Source organism: Talpa occidentalis, unplaced genomic scaffold (genome assembly GCF_014898055.3).
Source record: "Talpa occidentalis isolate TD23 unplaced genomic scaffold, MPIMG_talOcc4v2.1 talOcc4.12, whole genome shotgun sequence".
Lineage (NCBI taxonomy): Eukaryota > Metazoa > Chordata > Mammalia > Eulipotyphla > Talpidae > Talpa > Talpa occidentalis.
Window position 1 is genome coordinate 3,938,755 of NW_023601212.1, and position 18,930 is coordinate 3,957,684.

General features: G+C 42.8%; 1 protein-coding gene across 1 annotated transcript; it reads right to left on the reverse strand.

Annotated features, from left to right (window-relative positions):
• Positions 1–6,106: 6,106 nt before the first annotated feature.
• Positions 6,107–14,668, reverse strand: LOC119240297 (olfactory receptor 7A17-like). Its single transcript, XM_054692921.1, has 3 exons — positions 14,647–14,668; positions 12,385–12,460; positions 6,107–7,091 (listed from the first exon to the last, which is right to left on the reverse strand). Exons 1-3 carry the CDS (start codon positions 14,666–14,668, stop codon positions 6,143–6,145), a joined length of 1,047 nt encoding a protein of 348 aa, XP_054548896.1. The 3' UTR covers positions 6,107–6,142.
• Positions 14,669–18,930: the final 4,262 nt, after the last annotated feature.

Consider the following 18,930-nt stretch of genomic DNA (forward strand, 5'->3'; position numbering starts at 1 on the left):
CTTCTCAGTTTGCGTTTTCCCTGGATCTGTCCCAAGTGCCTGCTGGGCTCTGAGACTCACCTGGGTCGGGGGTGTGAGGGGGGCTTCTCCATGGAGCGTCTGAGTCCCTCCTGAACACTTGAGGATGGATCTGGGCTGTGTCACAGACAGGATCTCAGGAGGGCGCCAAGGGCTGGTCCCTGGGCAGAGGTCGGGCTCCACAGACAGGAATCATGTCCTCTCCGGTCCCGGGTTGGACAGTCTGAGGGACCGAGGGAGACAGGATATTTACCGCCCTCCACGCGGTCTCATTAGCCACACCTCACTCTCCTGCTCCAAGCTCTGAGCTCATGACAGATTTTCCTTACTGTCTCTTCATGATTTCCCTGTGGACTGGACGGGACAAAGGAAAGTTTCTTAATGATTGTCTGATCCTGAGAGACTAGATTAGATGTCAAGTGCATCCAGTTTTAGTTACTCCTTTTTCGTGAACTCCCGCACCTTCCAGAGCTATAAAACACCCAGCACCCTATTCTCACGCAGTGTTCAATTTTCTAAATGTCTTTGCCTGAGGAACCGCCTTGACATAATATCTGGAATCATCAAAGCACAAATGTGTTGGGGGCACAGACCCCTTCCCCATATGCCCAGTAGTGTTATTCCTCTCTCCTAAAGCAGAGAACCGAGCCCTCTATATAAAACTTTAGCAGCCACGCTCCTTGTTTTCATGGCACTTTTGCAAAAGCAAATAGGAATTTCTTCTTTGTTTTTACTGTGATGTGACTGCAGCAGCCTTATGTTTGAAATGCCAGAAGGAAACGACTGTGTTCCTAACCAGCTAAATGTGCAGGGCCAAAGAGTGAAGATATTTGTAACTGCCACACTCACTCTGAAGCCTGTATGTTTCCTCAGCCCCTCAAAGATTAGGCAGGTGTCCTGCTTAGCAGCACAGGGAAGTGCTAACACACCTCCTGCTGCCAGCACGGGACAGCTGCCCACAAAAGTCCACTCCTGACATTGGGCGTCACTGTCCTCACAGGTCAACATGTCATCAAGCAGGAGTTGTCTGAGCAACCTCTGAATCTTGTCCATATTTCACTACCAAAGCATGGCCTGTGACAGCCCCCGGTGAGCAGGAGCAGGCATGACAACAGTCACCAAGTGAGGGTCTCCCGTTGCTTTTCTTGCAGCCACAGGAAGGGCTTATAGTGACCTGTGACTGCTCATCTCAGTACTGAAAAGTCTTCTTTGGAAAACAATAGATTTTACTTAATTTTTCTGTCCTAATGTCCACTTTGTTGCTACACAACTCAATAGGGATGTTTTCACACCACGTACCAGGTCTCTATGCCAGTTAGGCACGTTCTAGGAAATAACTTGTTACATCAGACAATCTAATGGCACACGGGGCTTGGCCTAACAGCCTCTCTCCATCCACCAGATGTCTCCTCACCAGCTGGGCACCTCACTTGAGCTTGGCACGTCTCTGTGGGTGTGGAACAGGACAGGAAGGACATCAACACCCCAGGTTCTCTGTCTTTGTCAGAATTATGCTGTGCAAATATATCCTCCCTTTAAGTACACTGTCTTATTGCTGTAGTGATGTTTTCTTGTACTGCACAGAAGCATTTTGGTTGATACAGTCCCAATTATTTATATTCTCCTTGGTTTCCCTTGATGCTGGAGATGATTCCACAAACACATCTGAAATGTTTATTGTACAGCGATTTGCCTTTTTTTCTTCTATGGGTTATGGTTTGGCGTCTTACATTGAAGACTTTTATTCATTTTGAATTGTTTTTTTTGTGTGTATGTTTTGAGATAGAGTCATGTAGTTTCATTCATTTGCATGAGTGTCCCGTTTTCCAAATGCCATTTACTGAAGAGGCTCCTTGCTCCCAGGTATGTTCCTGGCTCCTATTTTGTAGAGTAACTGTTCCTGTAAGTTGGTTTGTTTCTGATCTTGATTGGGTCCCATTGTTCTCTGTGTCTGTTATTGTTCCCGTACAATTTTAATTATTCAGTATTACTATACCTTTATAGTATTGTTTGAAGTCTGGTATTGTAATAATTTTTCCTTTTTTTTTTTTTTTTTTGGCCAGAGTTGCTTTGCTATCCGGGGTTTTTGGTGGTTCCATATGAATTTCAGTAATGTGTGTTTTAGTTTTTAAAGTGTGCCATTGATAATTTCATGTGAGTGCGTTAACTCTGTGTACTGCTTGTGTAGGATGTTCACTGTGACCACATTGATTCTTCCAGTCCATTTGCAAGAAATAACTTTCCATTTCTTTGTGTATTTTGTCTATTTCTTTTAACAGTGTCTTATAGTTTTCTTTATACAGGCCCTTCATAACCTTTGTTAACTTTACTAACTAGGTATTTAACTTTTAAAAAAAATTATTTATGCATACAAGAGCTGGGGTACAGGCCAGAGGTGTGGGGGGGTGAGAGGATTCACCAGAGACAGAGTGGGGAACAGAACTGGCAGACTGACGAAATACACTGCTGAGGGGAGCAGCAGGTGAGACAGGAGAGGTCTGCTGCACCATGTGGGTAGCTCCCTAGCCGGCCGAGCATCGGACCTGTGCTGAATGGTTGCAAATTGCTTCATAGGTTGCGTCTTAACCCTTGCACCAACAGAGAGGCCATAGTATTGAACTTTTATTTATTTTGGTGTGATTGTAAAGGGCACAATTTCTTAATTTTTTTCCTCTTCTTACTCATTGTTTATATATATAGGAAGGCAGCTGATTTTGTTTTTGTTTATATCCTGCCACTTTGACTGGTTTATTGTTTCACTTAGATCCAACATCCATGTACGCCAAAAAACCCTAAAAACTGAACATAAATGGAACTCATCCTCAAAATAATCAAATCTCTTTCTAGGCATTTATATCTCAAAACATCCATCTGATTCCTGGTTTATTATTCACGCACTATGAGAACCAAGAAAACAGACTTAGGAGGATCATTTTTAAAAATAATATCAGGCGACCTCCATGGCGGCACAGGTGGTTTTGCGCAGCGCTGTGAAGCTGTCCGCAGCCTCTGCAGTGCAGGTTCGCTCCTGGCCAGCAGATCTCTCCTGTCTCACCCACTGCTCCCCTCAGCAGTGTATCTCAGTCGATCTGTCTGTGCTTCTCCCTGCTCTGTCTCTGGTGGATCCTCTCACCGTCCTGCACATCTGGCTTGTACCCCAGTTCTTGTATAAATAAACAAATCTTTAAAAAAATAATAAAAATAATGTAAGAAAGCAATTGAAGCTTGTGGAATCTTTTGTGTATTATGTATAAAGGGACCCATGCAGTATGGATGCCTAATTTTGTGTGGCTCCTCTAATACTCAATAATTTTACATTTTATTTTATAATGCAAAATATCTTCAATATTCATTTTGAAATCTAAGTTAATTTTAATACAAAGCTATTTATTAAAGAGACTCTCATTAAATTATTTTCATTTCCTTTGAGTTCACCTTTTAATTTTTTTAATTGAAGTAACCTTGCATTATAATGTTATATAAATTTCAGGCATGCATGATTATTTATCAACATATGTATATGCAACATAAAGTTCAGTACTAAATGTTTTACTTTATCTTTCGTTATACCATTGTCCTCGGTGTCTGATTTAAATCCCTCCATTCCACCATCTTCCTGTGAAACACTAATTGTTCTTATATAGTCCAAAAGTATATTTTGTTTTATGGACATGATCCCTTTGTTTTCTTTCTCACATATGCGGAAATCACATGGTATTTGACTGTCTGGGATTGATTTATTTCAGTAGGATAATTCTGTTGTTATCGCTCTGTAGCTGCAAAAGGTGTAATTTCATCTTTTCTAATACCCAAATAATATTCCATTATCTACATATACCGCATCTTTCTGTCCATTTGTCGATCACTTGGATTGTTTCTACATCTTGGCCAGTGTAAATATCATTGCAGTGAGCATGGGTGGCACACACCCCTTTGAATAAGTGTTTTTGTGTGTATTTTCCAGTAAATACTCAGAATGAGACAATTGGATCATAGGGCACTTATTCTTCAATAATTGAGGGATTTTCATACTGCTTCAATAACAGATGCAGAGTTTCCCTTCCATCAACATTACATAAGTGTTTCCTCTTACAGCCTGGGGACCCTGTGAGCTCAGTGACCAGCACAGGAAAGGATATCTCCACCCGCTACCAGAGTGGGGAGATCAGAGTTTTCAGGGGAATCCAAATGGCTTCACAATGGATCCCAGAGCAGAGCAAAGGACAGTGGGGCAGAGAACAGAGCACTTCTTTGCAATGTGTCAAGCAGACTTGAAGCATTTGCACCCCAGGGCCCTCAGTGGACAGCAGGGCTGGTGGTGTGGTGTGGTCATTGCCTGTGGTCATTGCCTGTGGCCACAGTGGTGAATGGGCATGAAGCCCACGTAGGTGACCCCTTCATATCCAGGCCAGCTGAGTCCAGAGATGGAACCCTGTGGACTAGACCCAGCTCCAGTCACCAGGAGACTCAATCCGTGGCAGGAACAACTATAGGGAGATGGGAAGAGAAGTTACGACAACTGAAGACCAATTGGAGCTGCTGTGGAGAGAGAGGGGAGGAGGTGGAGGTGACAGAGTTCACTTCTCAACAAACTGAAACAACACTTAAGTCCCAGACTCCCCACCGCCCACCTCACCCCAAGGTAAACCAGAAGAGTCACAATCAAACTAACCCACAGCACCCCAGCTGTACACCTGGAAATGAGGTGACATACTTAGAAACCAAGGAACATCTTAGCACAAGAAACAAAAAAAAGTAGCAGAACAGAAGTTCTGGCTGATAAATACCGGAGAGAGAAGCAGAGGAGTCTCAGTGATGTGGAGCAACAACATTAAATACACCCGTGAGTTATGGGAAGTGACTCAGAGCACCTGACAGGCAGCTGCGAGACCTTGGAAAAAAGATAAAGAACCCGAGAGTCTTCACCAAAGAGATGGAAAATATTAAGAGAACACAGGGCATCTCTGACTGTAAATGAACACAAATTTAGAAAGTGTTTTATATAGAATAAAAATTGCAAACAAAATAACTTCAGAAATGGAGGATCTAAATGTATAAATCACCCAATTAGGAAATCAGAGACAAGTAAGACATAGATAGAGGGAAAAATAAGGAAATGCTTCAAAAAATGTCAGACGCAGCTGAAAGTGGAAAGATGAGGATCGTGGATAACCCAGAAGATGAAGGAGAAGGGAGGAGTGATGCTTGTCAAAAATTCATAGCTGAGAATTTTCCAAACCTAGAGAATGATAGAAGAGTGAATGTCCAGGAAGTCGTCGTAACACCCAAATTTCAAAGTGAAAATGACCTACACCCTGGTACCCCATTGGTAAAGTATAAAAAAATCAGAAAAAAGATACCAAAGCAAAGGAAGCCTGAAAGAAAGGAAATTTGCAAAGGCATCCAAATTAGGCTTTCCTCCAATTTCCCCCATCACTCCCCAGGAGAGGAGAGGAAGGAAGTGCTCATAATCCTGAACACAAGGATTCCCACCCAGAATACTCTATCCTGCAGAATTGGTCAGATATGAATGTGAATAAAAGTTTCCCCAGACAGAGAAACCAGTGGAGTTTATGACTGTCAAGTCTGCCTGCCTGAACACAGAAGCTGACAGGAGTTCTTCTACTGGAAAGAAACAATGAAACACAAAGCTCTGAGCAAAATGCCATGAACAGGAATATTATGGGTCCACAACAAATCACCAAAGAAAGGAAGGAAAGGACAGAAGTAGGGACTGTGAATATTAGCCCTGGACATGCCTGGGCACTGTGATATGACAAGATTTTTCTGCACATAATCTATAAACTGCTTCTTTTTCTGATAGTTGTGCATATTTTTCTTCCATTTCTGTCTATTGTTTTGGAAGTACCCAATTTCCTGTTTTAACAATTTAAAGAAAAAGTCAGCAATTATGTTTTTCTTAATACTGAAACTATTACTCGGTCCAGTTAAAAATAATTAAGACAATACAGAAACATTTATAATGTAATAAACACTGATATCAAACTCTGTACATAAGAGAAACCACAGATTATCTCTGACTAGCTGAGGACAGGATCATGACTCAGTCCTTTGACTGTGACCCTGCTGCTCCCGACCAGACAATCTGAGGACGTGGCCCCTGTCACGCTGGGGTTGCTCTGCAGCCGAAGAGCCTCACCAGGGCCTGCTTTATGTCCCTGTTTCTGAGACTGTAGATGAAGGGGTTCAGCATGGGGGTGACCACCATGTACATCACCGTGGCTTTTGCACTGTCCCGGGAGTCGTGGGTAGCAGCAGAGCTGAGGTACACTCCGAGCGCCGTCCCGTAGAACAGGGAGACCACGGAGAGGTGAGACCCACAAGTGGAGAAGGCTTTGTACCTGCCGCTCGCTGAGATTTTCAAAACAGAGGACACAATCTTAGAGTAGGAGAAAAGGATGCCACTGAGAGGAATGATCCCCACAACCCCCGCTGCTACATATATCACCAGCTCATTGAGGAAGGTGTCAGAACAGGCAAGCTGGATCACCTGGTCCAGGTCACAGAAGAAGTGAGGGATTTGCAGCTGTGAGCAGAAGGACAGTCGCAAAACCATTAAGCTGTGTAATAGAGAATTCAGAAGACTTAACACCCAGGATGCAAGAAGCAGGAGGCCACAGAACTGGGGGTTCATGATGACCGTGTAGTGCAGGGGATGGCAGATGGCCACAAACCGGTCGTAGGCCATGGCTGTCAGGAGGAAGGTGTCCAGTCCTCCAAAGAATATGTAGAAAAACACCTGGCTGAGACAGCCCGCGTAGGTTATGGCTTTGTTCTGCGTCTGGATGTTCAGCAGCATCTTGGGGATGGTGGTGGAGGTGAAGCCGATGTCGGCAAAGGACAGGTTGGCGAGGAAGAAGTACATGGGGGTGTGCAGGTGGGGGTCCGTGACGATGGCCAGGATGATGAGGAGATTCCCAGTGACCGTGACCAAGTACATGGCCAAGAATGCCCAGAAGAGGAGGGGCTGCAGCGAGGCCTCTCCTGAGAGCCCCAGGAGGGTGAACGCTGTGGGGTGGGTTTGGTTTCCTGGCGCCAGGTCGCTGGTGAGCCTGGGGGATGGAGACAGAAGTGATGTAAACTTAACCACAGCAGAGCAGTCACGGAATGAGCTAAATGGGGTGATTTTATTTTACATACATTCAGCTAATAAATTTCATATTTTGGAGCTAATGCCGCTTCCCTGAAATTTTCAAGGTGGCTAATGACCCACCTGCTCTTGATTCTGAGAATTAGCTATTCCGACATTTAGTGCAAAGGTTTCCCCATGTCAACATTTCTTGAAAATGCCCTGAGATTTTCTTTCAAAATGGTTGACCAGTTATATTATCCACTTATTGCTGGAATCATGGAGAAAAGCAGCCAGAGTGACTTTGAAAATTCCTTGCCCTTGGGCCTCTTTGGTGCCTCGGGGTTAAGCATCAGGGCTACCACCTCAGTAGCCTGAGTTCAGCTCCAGCTAGGAGCTGACCCACATGGTGCAGCAGACCGCTCCTGTTTTGCCAGCGCTCACCTTCACAGTGTGTCAGTAGATCTGCCTGTCTTGCTCCCCACTCTGTCTCTAATGAGTCCTCTCATCCCCTTCCCCTCTGGCCTTTGCCCCAGTTCTATACATAAATAGTGAGTAAGTCTTTAAAAAAAATAAAAATAAAAATCCTAGTCCCAAACAAGTTTTCTACTAAGTGTGTGTAGTCTCACTAATTAATATTTCATATGGTGATTATTATTGTTACGTAAAAGAATGCAGTTGAACGAAGAGGTGGAATCTAGAGGAAACTTGTGTGATCACTTCCAATTAGGAGACTTGGAACAAAAAAATCTCAAGTCAATGGGATTTTTTATATGAAGGACATATGTTGTGGCAACAATTTATCCATGAGAAAAACATTTGGGTTTGGGGAAATAGCCAGAAAAAGATGTCACTGCAGGAGCGTTGCTGGCACAGTTACAGATCCCAGAAGTAGGGGTGTGACAGGAGGGGGCGCTCCAGGTCGGGGGTGAGATGAGAGGCCCCGGCATCATGCTGCTGTGGAAGTTCCTACACAGGACATTGTACATTTGCTGATCTTCCTTGTGTGGATTGTGTTACATGTGCTGTGCCTAAGTGTAGGTTCTATGTAGTACATGTATCAGTTTTCCATAATTTAATCCCTCTGTAAAGTATAATTTGTTTCCTCAGCTTTCGTTTCATTTAAATTCTGAATATTCGATTACAGAAGGCAGCTTTAACTTGGGAGAGATGTCTAACCTGTGCTTCGCTTTACCTGTAATAAGTGGTTATTTCTCTTACTTTAGCCACACACACACTTTCTTATCCAAGATTAGAGCATTTTCTCCTGTGCACTGAGGCAGAGCTGAGAATTGGAAATCAAATCACTAAGGACACAGGAAATAGGAAGTGTTTTACTTTTCAAAGAATGAGCTCTCCAGAATTGTTGTAAAGAAAGTTGCTGTTTTCTTCTGCATTATCTGACACTGGCTACCTAAAAGCAAAGAATCATGGTTATTGTAGCCTTATTTATTTCTTCATTTATTCATGTATAACTGAGATAATTTTGGGGTTCCCCCTCCCAGTGTTGCTACCATAGAACACTGCCACCAACTCACCCATATTCCACCACTGCAGACCATTGTGCTTCCTTCCCTCTTTGCTCTTTTCCCTTCCCTTAGCCCTCTCTCCTTGATGATTCAGCTCTGTAGTCAGCTGTCCACGGTTAGTTTTTCAGCTTGTCTTAATCTGTTAATTTAGTTACTTTATATTCCACATATTAGTCACATCATCTTTCTGATATTTATTTTCTGCTAACTTATTTCAACTAGCATTATGATTTCAAGTCCTAGCCATGTTGCCACAAATGACATACATTTTCCTTTTTGATTGCTGAGTAATACTCCATCCTGTATGTATGAAAACTTCTTGATCTACTCATATGTTAGGGTGTATCCTCTATGATAAACAGTGCTGCAGTAAACATGGGAATTCAAGTTTTCTTCAAATTAGTTTTTTTCTAATTTTTTGGACAGATGCCTAGGAGTTGAATTATTGGGTCAAATGGCAGATCCATGTTTACTGTGTGAGACACGTCCTCACTGCTCTCTGTAAGGGCTGGACCAGGCTGCACTCCCACCCGCAGCAAGTGTGGCCCACTGCCCTGCATCTGAACAGCATCCTGTCAGAGTCAGTTCCTTTGCACCGTCTGCTTCTTGGCAGGCTCCAGTTACCCTCAACTCTGACTGGAATAAGCTGATTGGGAGATAAATGAATAGATTAATGAGTGCAAATACTGTTTAATATTAGAATCATCAGGGTCTTTATTTAGAAGTTTGGTGATGTTTCTGCGACCAAAAATCTGCCATAGGAAATTTAAAATTCTTGCATATATTGACTAATTTGTAATACAGTTGCTTTTGCTATATATCATTTCAGTTCAAGTTGCAGTTTCCAAGAATCTATCCATGACAGTAAGTGAGAAATTAATGTATTCACTATATTCTGACACGCCACCCTGACTCAGTTTAGTTGGCAATCGGTTGATGAACACATATTTCATGAGCTATATAAAGAATATGGTGTCACAAAAAATTATGGCATGTTGAGAAGAAAGACAGGAAAATTCCAAAATACTTGTGGAGAACACACAAGAGGAATTTTCATATCCTGAGACTCACATCAGACCTTGGTACATGAGTGAAGTAGAGTAGAATCTGTAAAGCACGTAGGAAAATGTGCATTGTCTGAAATACACCGCGGCACTGATATACAGTTCTGCTCTATCAAGTGTGTGTCCACATGTAAGTGTGCATGCATTTCTGTATGTGTGTGCGGGTAGGTGAGCTGCATCACAGAGTAAAAGTCAGGTCTGACTTTAGGCCACAATAAGAAGAATCTGGCATCCATTGCATACAGGAGAGATGTATTTGAAAGGTCAGTTCTTGCTAATGAGGGAGAGACCATGTGAGGAGGCCTCAAATAAAGGGCCAGGCCAGGTCGATAACAGTTCCTTGGACACCAGGGCCCCCAGGCCGACGGACCCGATGTCACTCCATTCGCATGTAGTACTGTTTACTGTGGACTCCTGATCCATTTGTTGTTTTTGTGCCTGTTCCCACTTATGTGACCACACACACTCATATGAAACAGTAGTGAGTGAGATTGTCCCTCCTCTAGTTTTTCATTTTTGTGGATTGATTCTTTTGTTTTTCTGGGCTTTAGGATTTGATCATTCTTTTGACACAGATAAACTGGTCCTTGTTTTGCTTCTTCTCCAAGAAGCAGTGGCCTCCCCAGACAATATTCCATAAAACCCTGCTTGTGCCACAACAGTCTGTGCCTTTCCTCCGTGTTGTTTATTCCTTAGACCATCATATCCCACATGAGCTATTCCTTGTGCTCAACCCTCTCTAGCATAACATAACATCCAAATGATCAGGGACTTCAACTAGTCTGTCTACCCTTTGTTTATTGAGCCAAAATTTAGAAATAACCTATGTGACCATCAGTGGATGAATAAATAATGTGTACGTATATAGATATAAAATATGCCCTCTCACTCTATATATATGATTCCTCTAATTGTCTATATAATAAGTATCATGGATTGTGTAAAACATATGATGTGTGTTGTTATAATACATTGTGTTGTTATAATATATTCTGTATAATATCAAATAATATTAATGAAGGAAAGAAGGTCACTCTGCCTTTTGTGACAACACAAGCACCTAAAAACGTTGTGCTCCTTGTTAGAAGTCAGAAAACTAGAAATACTGGATATCACTTATGAGCATGGTCCTAAAACAGACTTCAATTGGTTACAGGCACCAGGGCTGGAGAATTTGGAAGAAGTTGTTTTAGGGTACACCCTTGAAACTGCTGAATGAATAAGGCTCTGGTTCTACTGCATTGTGACGATATTCAACAGTAATTTAGTATAACCTTCAAAGTTGTCAAGACATCATGTGTTAATCGTTTTGTGACAAAAATAAATATAAGTTGTGTGTATTAACGGTGGTGTTAGCTAGTGCTTCAGTGGTAATCATGTTGCATTGTATAAATATATCAAATCAACATGTTTTTCTCCAAGTTACACACTTTCATGTCAATTAAATCTCAATGAAAATACAACAGATCAAATCACAAAAGTGAAGAGAGGAAGAAATGAGGAAAAACAGATGTGACATATGAACACACTGTGTATTATAGGTTGTCACTACTCAGAATACAAGAGAACAACCTATGTTTAAAATGCATAGTGGGACACAATAGGATTGACTGAGGACCACACAAAATTGAAAACTTGAGCATTTTGCCAGCTCTCTATCCATGTGTGGGATAATTAAGTGCAAAACATTTCTCTTGAAAAACTCCAATTCTGTTTGAATCATTGAATCCCATACTAGAATAAAATCTCAACCCTAGTAAGTAATGAAACTGTAAGAATGAGCACAATTTTTAATTTAAAAAGGTAAAATTCTGACAAGCAAAACCATGCAGATTTGCCAGGAATAGAGAGGTTGCCAAGTAAAACTCTTTAGTCTCCCCCAACTGACATTACCTGAGATGTATCACTTACGTGAGCACCTGATTTGTGGGGGGGACGACACACTGTTCCTCTCCTCAGCTGCTCCGGAAGGTAATCTGCCCCCCTTACTCTGGATGTTTCTAGAACAGCTCACCTGCTCACACACCCCATGCACTTCCTTCATCCCCTTCCCATTCAATACTTGATTTCCTGCTGCCTCAACTCCGGAACTTCTTGGCTCTGTCCTAACTTTGGTGGAAACATTTAAGCCTCCCGCTCCCCCCTCAGTCTCATCCAAACAGATTTTCCTTCCTGTCTCTTCACTGTCAGCACCATCTCTGTATTGTTGAGAGCAGTGGGCAGTTTTGAGTCACAAATTAAGTAAATTAATTATAAGGTGACGAGTCAGTCAAGCAAGAGAACAAGGGAACCTCTTGTCCCTGGGCCTTTTTTGATCTCTATGAACTGAGGCAGAACTTCTCAGTTTGCATTTTTTTTTAAGATTTATTTATTTTTTTTTTTTTTATTTTTACAAGCACTGGGTACAATCAAAAGCGCGGGAGGGTGAGAGAATTCACCAGAGCCAGAGCGGGGAGCAGAGCAGCAGAAGGACCAAAATACACTGCTAAGTTGAGCAGCGCGCACAGCAGGAGAGGTCTGTTTGCCATGTGGGACCCTCACTGGCAGCTGGGGATTGAACCAGCACTGCAGAGGCTGCGGGCAGCTCCACAGCCTAGCGCTCAACTGCTGCGTCACCAGGGGAGGCCCTCGGTTTGCATTTTCTCTGGATCTTTCGAATTACCTTCTGGACTCTGAGACTCACCTGGGTGGATGCTGTGAGGGGGGCTTCTCCGTGTAGCCGTCTGAGTCCTTCCTTGACGCTTGAGGATGGATCTGGGCTGTGTCACAGACAGGATCTCAGGAGGGTGCCAAGTGCTGATCCCTGGGCAGAGGTCGAGCTCCACAAACAGAAATCATGTCCTCTCCGTTCCCGGGTTGGACAGTCTGAGGGACCGAGGGAGACAGGATATTTACCGCCCTCCACGCGGTCTCATTAGCCACACCTCACTCTCCTGCTCCAAGCTCTGAGCTCATGATTTCCCTGTGGGCACTGCACTGGATAAAAGGAAAGTTTCTTAATGATTCTCTGATCCCAAGAGACTAGATTTGATGTCAAGTGGATCCAGTTTTTGTTATACCTTTTTAATGAACTTACACACCTTTTAGAGCTGTAATGACCCAGCACCCTATTCTAACTCTGTGTTCAATTTTCAAAAAGTCCATGCCTGAGGAACCTGTCTAGTTTGACATCCTGGATCATCAAAGCACAAATATGGTGGGGGCACAGGTCTACCCATTATGTCCAATAGTGCTACTCCTCTCTCATAAAGCAGAGTTCCAGCTCCTCTATGTAAAACCTTAGCAACCACACTCCTTGTTTTCAATGCACTTTTGCAAAAGTAGATAGGAATTTCTTTTTTGTTTCTATTGTTATGTGATTGTAGAGGCTATAGCGGCAGGAAGGGTACAGTGCAGGATCTCTGCAATTCGAGCAGATGGGGAAAGGAGTCCTAGAGCCCTCAGTGGCTTTTACAGGCTTCTATTGGGACTTACCAGGTACATGGCAGGCAGGGTTGCTGGGGGCCCAGGAGGCTGGCAGGCCTCCCAGCCCCCAGCAAGCCTTCACTCTTTCTGGGCTCACTGGCTTTCTTTCGTGGCCTCTGCTTCTCGCTTGATCTCGTCTCTGCTCTTCCGCTCTCTGCTGTTCCATTTGCTCTGTTCTCCTGGTGTCCCCGTGATGCTACCCTTATAAGCCCAGTCTCAGCCCAGGTGAAGTCCATCTACATATGCCCACAGCCCCCTCCAGGGTGTGGTGCCCACCCTCAGGCATGCATTCATGACTGAAGATCCATCATCAGTCCCAAAGGTGGGAGGGCAGAAAAGCCTGATACTTTTTACCCTACCCTACACAGCCTTCTGTTTCAAACTCCAAAGGGAATGGCTATGTTCCTAAACAGGTAAATATGCAGGTCCGAAGAGTGAAGAATTTTGTCACATTGACTCTGAAGCCCGTGCACCTTCTTGGACTCCCAAAGATTAGGCTCGTGTCCTGCTTAGCAGCACAGGGAAGTGCTAACAAGCCGCACCACATCCAGCACAGAGCAGCTGCCCACAAATCTTGACTCCTGGCACTGGGAGTCCCCGTCCTCACCGGTCACCCTCCTCATCCCCAGCCACGGTTGTCTGAGCAACCTCTAAATTGTGCCCATATGTCACTGCCAAAGCAGGGTCCGTGACAGCCCCGGTAAGCCAGGAGCAGGCGCCACAACGGATTCCAAGTGAGGGTCGCCTTCACTTCTAGCAGCCAGAGGAAAGACTTGTGGTGACCTGTGATGGACTCGTGTCAGTACTGAAAAGTATTCTTTTGGAGATAATCGACTTTCCTTGACTTTCCTGTCCTTAATGTCCATTTGCTCCCACACAACACAATAGGGATGTTTTCACCCGGTACCAGGTCTCTATGCCAGTTAGGCAGGTTCTAGGAAATAACTCGATGTTACATCAGAGAATCTAATGGCACACTGGGCTTGGCCTGACAGCCTCTCTCTGTCCACCAGATGTCTCAACACCCCAGGTAGTTTGTGTTCTTTAATTGTCAGAATTTTGCTGTGCAAATATATCCTCCCTTTAGTAGGCTGTCTTAGTGTTGTAGTGCTGTTTTCTTGACCTGTACAGAAGCATTTTGGTTGATATAGTCCCAATTATTTATGTTCTCCTTTGTTTCCCTTGCTGCTGGGGAGGATTCCACAAATGCATCTGAAATTTATTTTGTAGAGTGATTTCTCAAGTTTTCTTCTATGTGTGATGTTGGAGACCCCAAGGCCTGTAGTGCTGAGACAAGGAAGACATCAAGGTTGTGGCTGTACCGATTGGGATTCTTTCTTGTGTCTGCAAAGCTATGTCTGGGGGACAAACTAGATTAGAAAAAGAAACCGAATGATTTGATAGCACAGAACCTTGGCAGTGAATGTGTGCCCGGGCAAAGCCAAATGCGCAGAGAATAGGTCATTGTCTAGTAACTCACCTGAGGGAGGGGCTGCTTGCATCAATCAAAACAAGTTGCACCAGGCACTTGGGACGCTTGAGCATGGATGAGAAGCCTGGTGTCCCCAGGATCCCACTTCTCTTAAACTCTATTTTATGTCTGTCATTTCTTTATAAATTCCTCGATTCAATCGGATTCCTCTCTCAACCGTGTTCACCTGAGCTGGACTCAGTGTGTTATTGTTTTGGGTCTTACATCAAAGTCTTTTATTCATTTTGAATTGATTTTTGTAGTTCTGAGATGAAGTCATCTAGTTTCATTCTTTTGGTGTGTGTCCAGTTTTCCCAGTGCCATTTACTGAAGAGACTTTCCTGCTCTGGTGTATGTTCTTGGCACCTAGTTTGTAGATTAACTGTTCCTGTAAGTCTGGTTTGTTTCTGGTCTTGATTCTATCCCATTGGTCTCTCTGTCTGTTATCCTCCCCATACCATTTTAATTATCCAGTATTGTTTTTTTTATTATAGCTTGATAGTATAGTTTGAAGTCTGGTATTGTAATAGTGACATATTTCTGTTTTTGGAAGAGTTGCTTTGCTATGCAGGGTCTTTGTGGTTCCATATGAATTTCAGTAATGTAGGTTTTATTTTTTAAGGTGTGCCATTGATAATTTCATGTGAGTGCTTTACCTCTGTGTACTGCTTTGTGTAGTATGATCATTGTGACCACAATGATACCTCCAATCCATGAGCGAGAAATATCTCTCCATTTTTTGTGTATTTCTCTATTTCCTTTAATAGAGTCTTTTAGTTTTCTTTATACTGGCCCTTCACACTGTGTGTTAAGTTTACTCACTAGGTGTTTAACTTTCATTTATTTTGGTAGGATTATAAATGGGATCATTTTCTTAATTTTTTTCCCTTTCTAACTCATTGTTCATATATAGGAAGGCAGCTGATTTTTGTTGCATTTATATCCTGCCACTTTAACTGACCTGGTTCATTGTTTGAGTTATATCCAACATCCTTTTATGCTGAAAAGCCTAAAAAGTGGTTATAAATGGGACTCATCCTAAAACAGTAAAAACTCTTACTAGACATTTATTTCTCAAAACATCTATCTGAACATTGGTTTATTATTCCCATACTAGACACAAGAAAACAGACTTAGGGTGATCTTTTTTAAAAATGAGAAAGCATTTGAAGCAACCCGGGTCCCTCAGTGGAGAGCAGGGCTGGTGGCTGTGGTGGTCTTTGCCTGTGGTCAATGCCTGTGGCCACAGCTGTGCAATAGGCACACGGCCCACAAATAATACATACTATTTTATGTATTATGTATAAAGGAAACCATGCAGTATGTATGCCTAGTATTTATGTCCTCTCATTCAGTAATTTTACATTTTATTTTATAATGCAAAATAACTACGTAATTCACTTTGAAACATGAGTTAATTTTATTTTTTTTAGATTTATTTATTTATTTATGCAAGCACTGGGTATAGTCAGAAGCAAGGGAAGGTAAGAGAATACACCAGAGCCAGAGCGGGGAGCAGAACAGGCAGAAGGACGGAAGTACACTGCTGTGGGGAGCAGCGGGTGGCATGAGAGGTCTGTGCACCATGTGGGACCCTCCTCCGGTGGCCGGGGAGCAGCCGGGAATCGAACCGGCGCTGCAGAGGCTGCGGGCAGCCTCACAACCCAGCACTCAACCGCTGCGCCACCGGGGAGGCCCAGAAACATAAGTTAATTTTAATACAAAACTATTTATTAAAGGAGACACACCCGTTAAATTCTTTTCCCTTTCTTTTGAGTTGACTTTATATTTTTCAAATTGAAATAACCTTGCATTATGTTGTTATATAAATTTCTGATATGCATGAATATTAATCAACATATGTATTTGTGACAGTAACTTCACTACTAAAATTTCAAATTTATCTTTCATTATACCACTATCCTCTGTTTCTGATTTAACCACCTCCTTTCCCCCAATGTTCTGTTAGCCACTGATTATTCTTCTGTACTCCAAATGCGTATTTTGCGTTATTGATGCTATGTTTTTATTTGCTTTATTTATCATGTATGAGTGAAATCATATGGTATTAGACTTTCTCTGCTTGGCTTATTTCAGTAAGGATAATTCTGTTGTTTCCCTTCTGTTGTTGCAAATGGTGCAATTTCCTGTCTTTAATATCGAAATAATATTCCATATCTACACATGCCAAGTCTTTTGTCCATCTATTGATCAGTGAGCACTTAGATTGTTTCCACCTCTTGGCTATTGTAAATACCTTTGCAGTGAACATGGGTGGTGCACACCACTTTGAATTATTGTTATTTGTGTATATTTTCCAGCTAAATACTCAAAATCAGACAACTGGAACATTCTTCAATTTTTGAGGAAATTACATACTGCTTCCATAACAGTTGCACAAGTTTACGTTCCACCAATGTTATATGCATTTCCACTTCCAGCCCGGGACCCTGTGAGCTCAGGGACGAGCACAGGAAAGGAAATCTCTACCCTCTACCAGAGTGGGGAGATCAGAGTTTTCAGGGGAGCCCAGATGGCTTCATAATGGATCCCAGAGCAGAGAAAAGGATGGGTGGGAGAGAGAACACATCCTCCTTTGCATACTATCAAGCAGACTTGCAGCATTTTCAACCTGGACTCTCAGTGGACATCAGGGCTGGTCGCTGTGGTGGTCAGTGCCTGTGGCCACACCTGTGCAATGGGCACACAGCCCATAAAGTTGCCCCCTTCGTATTCAGGCCAGCTGAGTCCAGAGATGGGGCCCTGTGGAGTAGAATCAGCTCCAGTCACCAGGAGACTCAGTCCGTGGCAGGAAGTACCAGACAGTGGTGGGGAGGGAGGTGAGGACAACTGAAGACCCATTGCACCTTGCCGTGGAGAGAGAGGGGAGGAGGTGGAGGTGACAGAGTTCACTTCTCAACAAACTCAGACAACACTTAAGTCCCAGACTCCCCACTGCCCACCTCACCCCAAGGTGAGCTAGAAGAGAAACAATCAAACTGACCCCCAGCACCCCAGCTGTACACCTGGAAATGAGGTGACATCAATACTTAGAAACCAAGGAACAGCTGTGCATAAGAAGGGAAAAAAGTAGCGGAACAGAAGTTCTGGCTCATAAATACAGGAGAGAGAAGCCGAGGAGTCTCAGTGACGTGGAGCAACAACATTGAATACACCCGTGAGTTATGGGAGGTGACTCAGGGCAGACAGGCAGCTGCGAGACCTTAGGAAGATAAAAAACCAGAGTCTTCACCAAAGAGATGGACAAGATCAAGAGAAGACAAAAGAGTCTCTGAATGTAAATGAACATGAATATACAAAATGTTTTAAATAAAATTAAACTGTAAAGATAGTGACTTCAGAACAGAGGATCCAAATGTATAAATCACCCAGCTAGGAAAACAGAGAGAAATGAGACACAAATACATGAAAAATAAGGAAACAACCAAAAATCTCAGACTCAGTTGGAAGTGGAAACATAACGATATGGATAACCCAGAAGATGAAGGAGAAGGGAGGAGGGACACTTTCCAAAAAATCATCGCTGAAAATTGTCCAAACCTAAAGAATGAAATAAGCATGAATGTCCAGGAAGTAGCGATAACACCCAAATTTTATTTTATTTTTTTCATATTATTGTAAAATTTATTATTTTTTTTATTTTTTAATATTTTATTTTATATAATTCTTACATCATTTTTCATCTTTGCACAATCTATGCATTTTCATGATGGTTATATTTCCCATACAATTGCACCCCTCCCTTATTTTGACTCTAGTCCTTCCTCTCCCTACCCCTCCTCCCTCCCCACCCCCACCCCGTAGTGTGTCTCTGGTTTATAGTTGCTTGTTGATTGTGATTTTTACTTTGTATTGATTAGTCTTTTTCCTGGTCCCTTATTTACATTTTCTAAATTTCTGCTATGAGTGAGACCATCCGGGATTTTTCTTTTTCTTTCTGGCTTATTTCGCTGAGCGTGATCCCTTCCAGCTCCATCCATGTTGCTGCAAACTGCATGTGCTTATCTTTTTTGATTGCTGAGTAATATTCCATGGTATATATGGACCACATCGTCTTGATCCAGTCATCTATGTTTGGGCATTTGGGTTGTTTCCAAAGCTTAGCTATTGTAAACAGTGCTGCTATAAACATAGGGGTGCAGGTGTTCTTTGGAATGGATGTTTCTGTGTCCTTTGGGTAAATACCTAGGAGTGGAATTGCTGGATCCTATGGAAGCTCTATGTTTAGTAGGTCCAGAAATCTCCACACAGCTCTCCATAGTGGTTGGACCA